Here is a 12,906-nt window from a genome sequence, read left to right as displayed (position 1 = left end):
TTAGAGAGCTATCAAGAGAGGAGGAGGATAACTTTGCTGGGTGGAGAATTCTGTGCTGGTAGTTACTTTCCTTTTTTTTTTTTTTTCAAGATTTTATTTATTTACTTGACAGACAGAGATCACAAGTAGGCAGAGAGGCAGAGAGAGAGGAGGAAGCAGGCTCCCTGCTGAGCAGAGAGCCCAATGTGGGGCTCCATCCCAGGACCCTGGGATCATGACCTGAGCCGAAAGCAGAGGCTTTAACCCACTGAGCCACCCAGGCGCCCCTGGTAGTTACTTTCTCTTGGCATTTAATATCATTCTTTTGTCTTTAGACTTTGTTTTAGTTACAGTATTAGGAAATCACCATAAACCATTTTGTTGTTTCTTTGAATATAAGGTGTCATTTTATTTTCCTGTTTTTTTTTTTTTAAAGATTTTATTTATTTATTTGACAGAGAGAGATCACAAGTAGGCAGAGAGGCAGGCAGAGAGAGAGAGAGAGAGAAAGAGATTGGAAAGCAGGCTCTCTGCTCAGCAGAGAGCCTGATGTGGGACTCGATCCCACTGGGATCATGACCTGAGCCGAAGGCAGCGGCTTAACCCACTGAGCCACCCAGGCGCCCCTTATCTTCCTGTTTTTAAGTGTTTTTTTTTGTTGTTGTTTTTGTTTTTGTCATTGCTTTTCAGCACTTTTGCTGTTAGACCTAAATACTGATTTGCTTTGCGTTTATCCTGTTTAGAGTTTTTAGTCCTTCTTAAATACTTTGTCTACCCCCATTTTTTCTCTTCTCTCCTTCTGGAACTCCATTGACACATTTGTTGGAGCCTTTCACCATATCCCCTATTTTGTCTGTCATGCACTTTTTTTCTGTATTTTCCACTTTTCTCTTACTCTGGACTTTCAGTTCACCCATTCTCTCTTTAGCTGTATCTAATATGTTGTTAAGCCCACTCATCGAGTTCTTATTTTTAGTAATTTTTTTTAGTTACTGAATTTCTGTTTGGTTCATTTGTAGCATTTCTAGTTCTTCAATGAAATTTTCAAACTTTTATTCTATTGCATAATTTAAGCATAGTTTTCTTAGAGTTTATGTCTGATAACTCCATTAATGGGATCCTCGTGGGTCTCCTTCTGTTATGTTTCTTCTTGTTTTTTTTTTTTCTTAAATGCCTGTTACTTCTTGTTTTTAAATCACATTTTGTTCTCTTACAGATCTGGTTAGTTTTAATTGCATGTCAGACAATATGAAAAATTGTTGAGGTAATTAAAGACTGTGGATGACGTTCTTGTCTTCTAGAGAGGATTTAGCTTTGCATCTGAACCATAGCAAAGGGCATTAGCAATCCTGAATTATTTAATTTAATCACTGATCGAGATGATAATGATTTTTTAAAAAAGATTTTATTTATTTACTTGTCAGAGAGAGAGAGAACACACAAGCAGACAGAGTGGCAGGCAGAGGCAGAGAGAGAAGCAGGCTTCCTACTAAGGAACGAGCCCGATGTGGGACTCGATCCCAAGACCTTGGGATTATGACCTGAGCTGAAGGTAGCGGCTTAACCGACTGAGCCACCTAGGCATCCTGAGATGAGATGATTTTAAGTTAAACATTATTCCATGTGATGATGAGTGTATTTCTGAGTCACCTTTATTCTGAGGAGTTAGCCTTTTGGAGTCCCCGTCCAAGGCCTGGGGGTTTATCAGGCTCTCTTTCTTGGGCAAGGATTTTTTAGTTCTCCGCTGGAGATTTGGCCTATAAGCCTGTCTTCCATAACAGAAAAGGGAGCTCTAAGATTATCATGGGCAGCTCAGTCTCTACTCCCTGGTTGTGATAGAGGTTGGAGGCTACAGGCCTTAGCTTGTCCTGAGGATGATTGGAAGGAGCCTGAGCAGCTGCACAGCTCCACATGCCCATTTCACAGATGAGGAAGTAGGTCCAGAAAATACGAGAAGTTACCTAAGTTCATACAGCCAAGAAATGACAGAGCTAGCCCTGGAATTTGGATCTCTTGAACCCCCACCTGTGGGTACTTTCACTTCACCAGGCTTTAGGAGGAGGTCTGTTTAGGTATTTATTTATTGTTATTGTTTACTTAGTTATTTATTTTTCCTTGCATTATAGATATTTTCAGTGTTGCACAAAAGTGTAGAGGATGGTAAAATGAACCTCAGTATTTGGTCACCCCCTGGCTTTAACGGTTTTCAGAATACAGACATCCTTTTTTAAAATTTGTACCTCCACTTCTTCTGCCACTAGATTTTTTGTTTTAAACAAATCCGAAACACCATATCATTGCATTCATAAATACTTAGGTTTGTATCTGAAGTACACTATACATAAGCTTTCTCCCTTCCTTTCCTTGCTTCTCCCTTCCTCCCCCTGCCTGCCTTCTTTCCATATAACCTCAATACTACTATCACATCTACAAAATTAATACCAAAAATATTGTCAGATATTAGTTTAATTCCATTTCCCTTATTACAGAGTTAACAAATCAATACAGCTAGCTGAGTTCATGTTGGGTTTCTTGTCTAGCAAGTTTGGGGGCCTTCGGTTCTGCCGCATTTTTTTCTGTGTAATCATCTTGTTCCCCTAAGGGAGGAAGACTGAAACATTTCATTTCTTCCTAGTAGAAGAAGAAAAGAAGGGCAAGAAAAGAAAAGGGCACAGATGGGTAAAGGCCATGGCCAAGACTTCATGAACCATCAAGGCCCTCTGCTGAAAGGGGTTGTGGGCTGGACCCTGGGAGGGGGAGAAAGGCTGCTGTTCCCAGGCCTCCTGGGCCACTGTGACCCAGCCTCACCTCTTGGCCAGCCCTGCACCCAGGGACACGATGTGGATGTTGCTCATCCTCACAGGGTTCCATTCTCCTGAGAGGATAGGGATGGAACAGAGAAAGGTCTCTGTTCCCTTACAGCCCTACCCTCTATTCTGTCTGAAGACCCATGAGGCCTACTGAGCAGGGAGAAGTGGAACCTCAGAGCGCTAACCATGGGCTAGTCTGTGGTGATGGGACTGATACTATGAGGACAGGACTGTCTTGTTCATTTGGTGGCCCGTCCCCGGCTCAGGTCTTGGCACATAGCAGGCACCTCCATCTAATACAGAGCTTGAGGGCGCCTGGGTGGCTCAGTGGGTTAAGCCGCTGCCTTTGGCTCAGGTCATGATCTCGGGGTCCTGGGATCGAGTCCCGCATTGGGCTCTCTGCTCAGCGGGGAGCCTGCTTCCTCCTCCCTCTCTCTGCCTGCCTCTCTGCCTATTTGTGATCTCTCTCTGTCAAATAAATAATAAAAATCTTAAAAAAAAATAAAATAATACAGAGCTTGATAGCAGCTCGTATTTATTGAGTAATTACTATATATCAGGTGCTGTTCTCTATGATTTCCAAGTGTTAATTCATTTCATTTTCTTTGCTAACCCATTTGGTAGGTAATTATTATTCCCGTGTTAAAAATGTTGATGCACGGAGAAGTTAAGAAGTTTTTGGTGTAAGTAAAAGAGGTAGATCCCATTCCAAACAATCCAGCTGTGGGGCCTGGACCTTAACTACTACAGCTCCCTGTCCAGTGGTATATTTACATCAGGGGTTGCAAACCAGAGCGTGTGGGCCACATCCAGACCTAAGAATGGACTTTACATTTTAAAAGGATTATTTGGAAAGCGTGGGGAGGAGGGGGAGAAGAAGGCTATGTGACGGGGATGGACATGTAGCCCACAAGCCGAAATTTACTTTCTGGCCCTTTACTGAAACAGTGTGCTGACCCCTAGCCTAGAGGAGACCGTAAAGGGATTTTTGGACCTGTTCCCTGTCTCAGGCTTGCCTTGGTGGGTGTAGCGAGCAGACGAAGTTCCAGAGGTGAGACTGACAAGTAGTGGTCAAGTCTTCAGTTTTCCCAGCACCTAGGAGGCTGAGCCATTTTGGTTCTGTTTCCGTCTCCAGGCTGAGGACATGAATGTCAAGCTGGAAGGGGACACTTCAGTGCGGAAACCAAAGCAGCGGCCACGGCCTGAGCCCCTGATCATCCCCACCAAGGCGGGCACCTTCATTGCCCCTCCCGTCTACTCCAACATCACCCCGTACCAGAGCCACCTGCGCTCTCCTGTCCGCCTCGCCGACCACCCCTCTGAGCGGAGCTTTGAGCTGCCTCCCTATACGCCTCCCCCCATCCTCAGCCCTGTGCGGGAGGGCTCCGGCCTCTATTTCAATGCCATCATGTCAACCAGCAGCATCCCAGCCCCTCCTCCCATCACGCCAAAGAGTGCCCATCGCACCCTGCTCCGGTCGAGTGAGTGACACCCCCCATCAGGGGCCATGGGGGCAGGGAATGGGCGTGGGGAGGGCAGCGGGCAGGGATGAGACTCTGTTTATAGGGCTGCTGGAGATTGGGCTAAAACGCTGCGGGCAAAGGGGTTCCAGTCCCTTCTCTGAGAGGAAAAGGAGACTGTCCTGGTTCAAGAACAGGCAGGGGTGTGGGAGGCAGGTGTAAGCCCAACTGTGCAGGTTCAGATCCCGGTTCTACCATTTACTGTTATTCGTGCAAGTTGTTCAAACCCTCTCAGCTTCAGTTTCTTCCGTATTTAATTGAAGATACTAGTAGTATTTGCTTGATGATGAAATTGCCAATCTCAGCTCCTACCCACAAATAGCAGTTTCCTGGTTTCAAACTAATAGCCACCTCGCAGGGTTGTGGGGAGGTTCGTATGCATTAACAGATGTAAAGCACTTAACATCATACCTGGAGCATCCCGTATGCGCTTACCGTCTGGTAGATCTTGTCTCCGGGCTCTCTCAAACAGTAGTTTTGACGTAGAGCAGACATTTTGGCTGGCCTGGATGGTGAATTGTTGAAGAGTGTTTCCCTCTCCATGAAAGGCTCCATTTCCTCTGAAAAATGGGATAATCCTGCCCCTTAGCGGTGGTGGAGGATTAAGTGGGAGTAAAGGCTACCTGAGGTGGAGGGGTGAAGCCACGCAGTCATGATGTTAACCTCCAACCCTGACCGCCCTTGGCCTAGCTCTCTGGTGCCCCCTGGTGTCTGTGCGTGAGAAATGGCTGACCCTGGGCTGGCTGACCTCCTTCCCTCTCACATACCCTCCAAGCTTCAAAGCTTCTCTCCCTGTCTGGGTTATGCAGGAAGAAGTCACTGTAGAGACCAGACTGGAGGCATCGAGAGGTCTCCTGTCCATCCAGGAGTGTTTATTGAGTACTTGGGTGTAAAGCGTTGAACTGGGCCTGTGAAGGCTCCAGCAGTGCATGGGACAGCATGGTCTGTTCTAAAGGGAGTACAGGGTCATTGGGGAGCAGAGTGGGAGCAGCAGCCGGCGAGTGAAGCAGACCCTGAGCTCCCGAGCCTGGGGTCTTAAGACAGCCTTTAAGAGAGGGTGGGGCTAGAGCTGAGCTTCAAGTGGGAAGGGGATGGGGAGGGTCCACCAGGGTGAGGAAATGAGCGATACCAAGCCCTGGAGGTGGCTTGTGCAGGCAGAGCAGTGAGAGCCGACAGTAAGCGGTCTACTGGATCCGGGGTCCAGGCGAGGGGCTGGTGGGAGGCATCGACGGAAGGGGACTGCGTGAGCCAGCAGAGTGAGGAGTTCGGGGTTTATCTCAGGCTGCAGAGGGGAGTCAGCCAGGGTTTGGGTTTCAGAGCAAGGGAGTGTCTGGATCCTGTGGGACCTAAGATTAGCTCAGGAGAAACTGAGGCAGAGAATCCAGGATGGAAGGGAGGAGTTGAGTGTGAAACAGGGATCCCCTTCACCACCGTGCTAGTGTGCCAGAAGTTTCAGCCCCTTGACTAGAGCAAGTACGGCCTAAGGCCGGAGTTAATTCTGTAGTGCGGGAGCTCCTGGGGCAGGGACCCAGCTCGGGGTGGGGTGGGAGTCGTAGTAGTAATAATAGCTAATATTTATCGAGGGTGCGGCTCTGCACGTGACTTACTCAGCCCTCCCGTTAACCCTGGGGGGTGGGTAGTAATAGCCCCTTTCAGCAGGCGTGAAAGCAGAAGCAGCCGCATGTGTGGCAGAGTCACAGGTAGCCGTCACAGTCGCGGGCTGAGGAGCCAGGATGCAGGGTGCCTGGTTTCCTAGAGTGAGTCTCTCTGAGTCACTGCTGTGGCTCTTCGCAAACAGAGCAGCCATGTAGGGTGGGGGTGGGGGGTGCTTGCTCAAGGGAGGAGGGGACCATTCACCAACGTGCCTTTTGTCCCATAGATAGCGCTGAAGTCACCCCACCTGTCCTCTCTGTGATGGGGGAGGCCACCCCAGTGAGCATCGAGCCGTAAGTGCAGCCCTTTCTCTGGCCTGTGGCATGAGGGTGGCCGAGAGGGATCCAGCGCATGCGGGCCCTGTGAGGAAGAGGAGGGTCGTGTGGGGCCCGCAGAGGGCTGAGCGGGTCTCTGAGACTCTGCAGTGGCCTCTGGGATTTACTGTGTCCAGCCTGCTTCTCTGTGGAAGTCACAGGGAAAGGAAAGGACCAGCTCGGTTTGAATTTCATCTCTGAGGAGAATTAGGGGGATAGTCCAAGAGACTTCTGTATCTGGAGACCTGGAGCTTCTCCCCTTTCCAACCTCTGGGCCTTGTCTTTCTGGCCATACCAGGTGCCCTTCGCTAGGCTGTCCTCACAGAAGCCAAATTCCCTGCCACCCAGTTGAGGCCTTACTGTGCTCAGCCTCTGCTAGTTACCCCTGCACCTTCTCCCCCCCCCAGCGAGAAACAGTCCCGGTCACCGCCAGGCGAGGCCTCACTCCCTGCCCTTTCCACCCCTGCAGACGGATCAATGTGGGCTCCCGGTTCCAAGCGGAAATCCCCTCGATGAGGGATCGCGCCCTGGCAGCCGCCGACCCCCACAAGGCTGACTTGGTGTGGCAGCCGTGGGAGAACCTCGAGAGCAGCCGGGAGAAGCAGAGGCAAGGTGAGAGGCGCCCGGGACCGGGAGGTGAAGGTGGGCTGTTGGGCAGGTGGGTGGGCCGGGCTCGGGACCTGATTCCTTCTCCTCCCTTCTGACGCTTGCTCCAGTGGAAGACTTGTTGACTGCCGCCTGTTCCAGTATTTTCCCTGGGGCTGGCACCAACCAGGAGCTGGCACTGCATTGTCTGCACGAGTCCAGGGGAGACATCCTGGTGAGACAGCGGCCCTGGTGGAGGGAGGGCCCCTCGGGGAGGCTGGCCAGGACCTGTGTCTGCTGACCAGCTGATCTGAGGCCGGCAGGGGGTCTGACCAAGCCATCTTAGTTCCAGAGCGCAGACTTCACAGCACAGGGTCCTCCTGTGTACGTACCCCAGTCTCCAGTTCTGGGTCAGTGAGTCCCCACCCTCAGACCGTCACTGAGGGCTTTCTGCACCTGTGGCTCTCTGTCCTGGGGACCGCATGTTCCCTCTGAGGAGGCCCATGGCTGAGTTCCTGAGTACCCCGGCCCCCATGACATCGCCATCCCGCCAGACCCCTTGTCCCTCAGCAGCTAAGTGTGTGTGTGTCAGGGGGATAAAGGCCCACCCTACCACTCGGAGGGCTGAAGAGGCCTTCTGAGTTCTGCCCGGCACCTGGGATGCTCCGTTGACCACCGAGACACCTGCAGGGCCCTGAGCTTTCCCCCCACTTCCCCTTCAGGAAACGCTGAATAAGCTGCTACTGAAGAAGCCCCTGCGGCCCCATAACCACCCGCTGGCGACATATCACTACACAGGTGGGCCTGGACTTGCAGCCTCCAGGGGTCTCCGGCATTGTGGGGGGGGGGGCAGCTCTGCGCTGAGGCACGGCCCGGGGGGTGGGGGTGTGAGGGGATGGATAAGCCAAGAGCCAAAGAGAGGAACTGATACCAAGCTGGGTAGTTCTCAAGGGGCTTCCTGTGCCCTGGAGGCCGAGGGGGAAAGGTGTGGGCCAGTGGGAGCCTGTGCAGGCAGAAAAGTCTGTGGCAACGTGCACGGGACAGGTGTCTAGGAGATGCTTGGAACTTAGGCAGCCCCTGGAGTGCCACGTCCCATGCCGGGCACTGTGCTTTAGACCCGGTGGCATAAGCACAGCAGCCACTGTCCTCGATCCCCACTGAACGGTGCATCTTGCCCAGGCCAGGCAAAGCATTGAGGGTTCCACGGGCTTATGTCATTCAGTCTGTACCATAGCAGGGTGTGGATCCGGCTCTGAATGCCCCCGGGGAGCACCGGTGGGCGCCCTCACACCTCTGTGCCAGCTGGGGTCGCCCCCTGCGGTGCTCACAGCCCCACAAGCTCACTGCCTCGGCTCCCTTTCCGCCCCGCAGGCTCTGACCAGTGGAAGATGGCAGAGAGGAAGCTGTTCAACAAGGGCATTGCTATCTACAAGAAGGACTTCTTCCTGGTGCAGAAGCTGGTAAGTTGGGGCTCTGTTTTAGGGGCGGACCTGGCTGCATGATTTGGGGTTCTGTCTGCCAGTGGTGGGCCCGCAGTCCCTTCCCAGGCCCTCTGAGAAAGCCGTGAGGGTAATGCCACTCAGTGTCCTCAGAGACACTTCTCCAAACAAGGGGGAACAATTGGGCCTTTCCTCCCCTTGGTTCCAGGCCTCCTTCCCTCAGGTTAGGGTCCCCTGCTCTGGAATCTTGGAGGTCTGAGTGGACAGACCCACCCAGAGAGGTCAGATTTGAGGCAGTGACTTCCCTGGGAGAGAACAGGAGAAGAAGGAGGGCTGCTGGCAGACGTGAGCCATCCCCACAGGGGCTGAGTACTTCAGAAGCCCCAATTATATATGGAGGAGAGGTCGCCCTAAGAACGAGGGGAACTGAAAGCCAGCAGGGAAGGGACTGTGTGACTGACCTGGGGGGCCACTGCCCCCACCTCCTCTCAGACCCAGGGCTTCCTTCCAGTAACTCAGCTGAGCAGGTAGAGGAGGCCAAGCCTAGTTTTCCTAGATTGAATTTCTCTTGTCCTCTCCCCATCTTCTTCTGGAAGAAGAAGAGAGCTTTGCTAATCCAAGGACTTGCATCTTTCCAGCAGCCTTGCCTCACAGAATCTGAGCCTTGTGGCCTGCTGAGGCAAGAGAGTTTCCAAGAACATGTTCTCTCCTCCTGGAACTATACACTGTGCCAGGACAGCTCTGGGGACCGGGTGCTGAGGAACTCTCCTCAGGGCCCTGTTGTGAGGACGTTCAACTTGCTGGGTTTTAGCAACACTGCGTTCCTGGATTGGGCAACATTTCTGCGAAGTACGTGCCTGTGAAATTCACGGCAGGGCCCCTAATGCTGTAATGAAAAGAGCAGACCGTTAGTCATACAGATGAGCAGAGAGAATTGATAGCAAAAGCATAAACAGGGTCTAATTAATACATCGTGACTCGGCCATTCCTGAGAGATGGGAGCCCAACTGTTTCCTCCTCGGGCACTGAGGATTGTCACTGACCCCTGCAGCTCTGTGGACAGGACTTGCAGCTCCCTCTGCAGCCCCACAGTTGGCGGAGCAGTCTGGGAGCCTGGGGCAGAAAGGGCAGAGTCAGAGAAAAACAGCCGCTGTGTGGGGGAAACCTTCCAGAACCTAACCCCCGGAGCCAGATGGGAGTGCTAGGATTTCGGAGGCTTGGGAGGCCCGCTGGAGGTCATCTGCACCTGAAGAGACTCATCTAAGGTTACACAGCCGTTTAGTGGCAGAGTTCAGTTCGGAGGAAGACTTGGGCCTTCTGATTCCTTTTCAGGTTTTCCAGAGCTTTCTTGTTAGTCTCCCCTGAGTCCCTCTCTGCCTTAGGACGTTGACCGTTTCTCTAGACTCACTGTCCATTGCTGCTCCCTGGGGCGAGGGGGAAGGATACCGTTGCCCGCCTCAATGAAGGGAGTTTGTGTTGCCAGGTCTGGGCTGGCCCTGACTGTGGATGGTGTCCAGATTGTTTTCACCCTGGCTTTTTATTTTGAAAAATTTCAAACTTAGAGCAACATTGAAAACATAGTACAGTGAACAGCCACATACCCCTTTCTTATATTTCCCAGTTGTTACTGTTTGCCACGCTTGCTTTCTCTTTTTTTGTCAATACATAAATTTATATACATTCTCTTTTCTCTTTTTCTGTTTTTTTTTCCCTCTTTTTCTGTTTTAATCATTAAAAGTAAGTTACAGACATCGTGATGCTTGATCCGAATATTACTTAAAAATAAGGATATTCTTAAAAAATGAAAATAAAAGGGGCGCCTGGGTGGCTCAGTGGGTTAAGCCGCTGCCTTCGGCTCAGGTCATGATCTCAGGGTCCTGGGATCGAGTCCCGCATCGGGCTCTCTGCTCAGCAGGGAGCCTGCTTCCCTCTCTCTCTCTGCCTGCCTCTCCGACTACTTGTGATTTCTCTCTGTCAAATAAATAAATAAAATCTTTTTAAAAATAAATAAATAAATAAATAAATAAGCATATTCTTTCACAAAACCACAATACCATCATAATACCTAGGAAATCGAAGCTGATACAGTAATACTCTCTAATATGCAATTCCTATTCAGGTCTCCCCCAATGGCCTCATGTTGTTTTTTAACCTTTTTTCCCCCCCTTTTTTAATAGTGCTGAAGCATTGGTCAGTGGTTTATTCTGAATAGGCATTGGAGAAATGATTGTATTTCCTGGGTTTCTTGGGTTTAGGATTTGCTGCGGCTGAGGGGGTCACGCGTGGATGGGAAGGATTGGAGTATCCCCCGGCACGTGAGCTAAACCAGGAGCTCTGACCTCGTTTTGTCTTCCAACCAGATCCAGACCAAGACGGTGGCCCAGTGCGTGGAGTTCTATTACACCTACAAGAAGCAGGTGAAAATTGGCCGCAATGGGACGCTAACCTTCGGGGATGTGGATATAAGTGACGAGAAGTCGGCCCAGGAAGAGGTTGAAGTGGATATTAAGGTGACTCCCTTCCCAAGCCTCCGCTGCTTTGAGCCTTGACTGTGTCTGGGGCGAGGGGCCGAGTTGGGAGCCTGAGGCCAAGCTCTCTGGAAGTCCCTGGAGGGTAGAGAGAGGAAGGCAGTGTCCCTGACCGCCCCAGGGAGCTAATATCCTGGGCACTGGACCTGGACCTTTTAGGTTCCCCTCTCTGTCTACCAGTGTCATGGGAATAATAGATTGTGTCAGTGCAGAATGTCAGGAGTTTTCCCACAGTACTTGGACCAGCCCTGACTTACTGTCCCTCATGGCAGATCTCTAACCCTCTTGCCCAGCTTTGCGACGCTGCTACTGATTGGGTCACTACACACACCACCTGTGCTGCTACTTCATATTTTTCTTTCCATCAACTCATTTCTTACTCAGAAGAGAGACACTGTATCACAGTCATAGAAAACCAGTATTGTTTGCCATAGCAGGTACACTAAAAATAAATAGATAATGAAAATCAAACAGTGTTATTAAATTCTGGGTAGATACTCTTACCTCCCAAGGCTCCGAGTCTCGGGCCTGATCTCTGTTTAACGAAATCTGGAGAAGGATAAAAGACATGTTAAGACCCGACTCAAAACTTTGTCCTTGACACAGTTGGGATTGAAAGAAAATTGAAGAGCGAATGTTATTTAATTCTCTGGCCATGTATCCACCTGACATCATCTTGGGGTTCAAAGTCCGCACTTGCTGACATGCTGCACTAAGGAGAGATTGTTTTGGTCCCCATTGTGCAGGTGGAAAGTGGGCGCAGGTCCCGAAAGCATGACAGAGGTGCTTTAGGATTGCGGCTCAGGTTGCTGCCTGGCCCCACCAGACCACCTTGCTGAAGGGTGTGTCTTGCTTGGACTGGCCTGCCTTTTCCCTGCCTTTAAGTCAGTCTCAAGGGCTTTGTCTCTTCCTGAGGGCCTCCAGGACTCAAGACTGCATCCTCCTTCCTAGGTAGACCAGTGGGGGCAGGAAATGGAGTTTCTGTAGCACAGGAGGCCGGGCAGGGCCAGGCCAGGCCAGGCAAACAGGACGATAAGGGGCTAGTGGCCTCTGGCTGGGTCAGAATCAGGGCAGTACGGCTGTGTAACTGTGCTCCAGGTTCACTGCCCTTGGTCTTGTGCCCTGTAGACTTCCCAGAAGTTCCCTAGGGTGCCTCCTCCCAGAAGAGAGTCTCCAAGTGAAGAGAGGATGGAGCCCAAGAGGGAAGTAAAGGAGACCAGGAAGGAGGGGGAGGAGGAAGTGCCAGAGATCCCGGAGAAGGGAGAGCAGGAAGAGGGGCGAGAGCGAAGCCGGAGGGCGGCGGCTGTCAAAGCCACACAGACACTACAGGCCAATGAGTCGGTAAGTGTGACCTCCGCTGGGGGAGTCCAGCGCCAGGAGGAGGGCTGGAGCTGGGCCCGGGGGTGTGGGGGGGAGGGCAGAACAGGAACAAGGTGATGGCGATCATCGATCATCATCATCGCCACAGCAGGAAATGTTCTAAGTACTTTATGCTTTTAATTCCTTTAATCCTCATAACTCTGTGTGGTAGGTACTGTCATTATTCCCATTTTACAGATGAGGAAATTGAGGCCCCTAGGTAAGACAGCTAGTAGGCAGCCTGACTGCAAAGTCTGCTATTAGTTTTTTTCCTTAAAGATTTTATTTATTTGTTTCACAGATAGAGATCACAAGCAGGCAGAGAGACAGGAGGAAGCAGGCTCCCTGCTGAGCAGAGAGCCTGATGTGGGGCTCGATCCCAGGACCCTGGGATCATGACCTGAGCCGAAGGCAGAGGCTTTAACCCACGGAGCCACCCAGGCGCCCCTGCTATTAATTTTTATACTATATTGCATCTGGATCTGAGACTCAAGAAGAAAGCTGTGGGAAGACCTTAAAGGCGTGTGGGATGGTGGGGAGGCATTTATGAGTTGTACGTCAGGCAGGCTCCCCCTGAGTGAGCTGTATCCCTGCCAAGGACATCTGACAAGAACAAGCTGAGACCATGAGAACGGCCCCTCACATGTGTTCTCCGCATGGTGCCTTCCTGCCCATTATTTCTCGTTGATTCCTCATGGTAACCCCATAAAGTGTTAACC

The 12,906-nt window shown here is 51.1% G+C and overlaps 1 protein-coding gene across 3 annotated transcripts in view; it reads left to right on the top strand.

The window, feature by feature from the left end:
* The window catches only part of MIDEAS (mitotic deacetylase associated SANT domain protein), a 67,515-nt gene that overhangs the window by 49,281 nt on the left and 5,328 nt on the right, over positions 1-12,906 (top strand). For all 3 annotated transcript variants that reach the window (XM_044231565.1, XM_044231567.1, XM_044231568.1), the window contains exons 4-11: positions 3,925-4,270; positions 6,189-6,255; positions 6,746-6,888; positions 6,993-7,096; positions 7,584-7,659; positions 8,233-8,321; positions 10,661-10,810; positions 11,957-12,169. In XM_044231565.1, coding sequence (XP_044087500.1) covers positions 3,925-4,270; positions 6,189-6,255; positions 6,746-6,888; positions 6,993-7,096; positions 7,584-7,659; positions 8,233-8,321; positions 10,661-10,810; positions 11,957-12,169 — 1,188 coding nt within the window. The remainder of the gene's footprint in view (positions 1-3,924; positions 4,271-6,188; positions 6,256-6,745; positions 6,889-6,992; positions 7,097-7,583; positions 7,660-8,232; positions 8,322-10,660; positions 10,811-11,956; positions 12,170-12,906) is intronic.

The sequence above is a fragment of the Neovison vison genome, chromosome 13 (genome assembly GCF_020171115.1).
Source record: "Neovison vison isolate M4711 chromosome 13, ASM_NN_V1, whole genome shotgun sequence".
NCBI lineage: Eukaryota > Metazoa > Chordata > Mammalia > Carnivora > Mustelidae > Neogale > Neogale vison.
The sequence above is the reverse complement of the archived record's forward strand: the minus strand, read 5'-3'. Positions and strand labels throughout refer to the sequence as shown.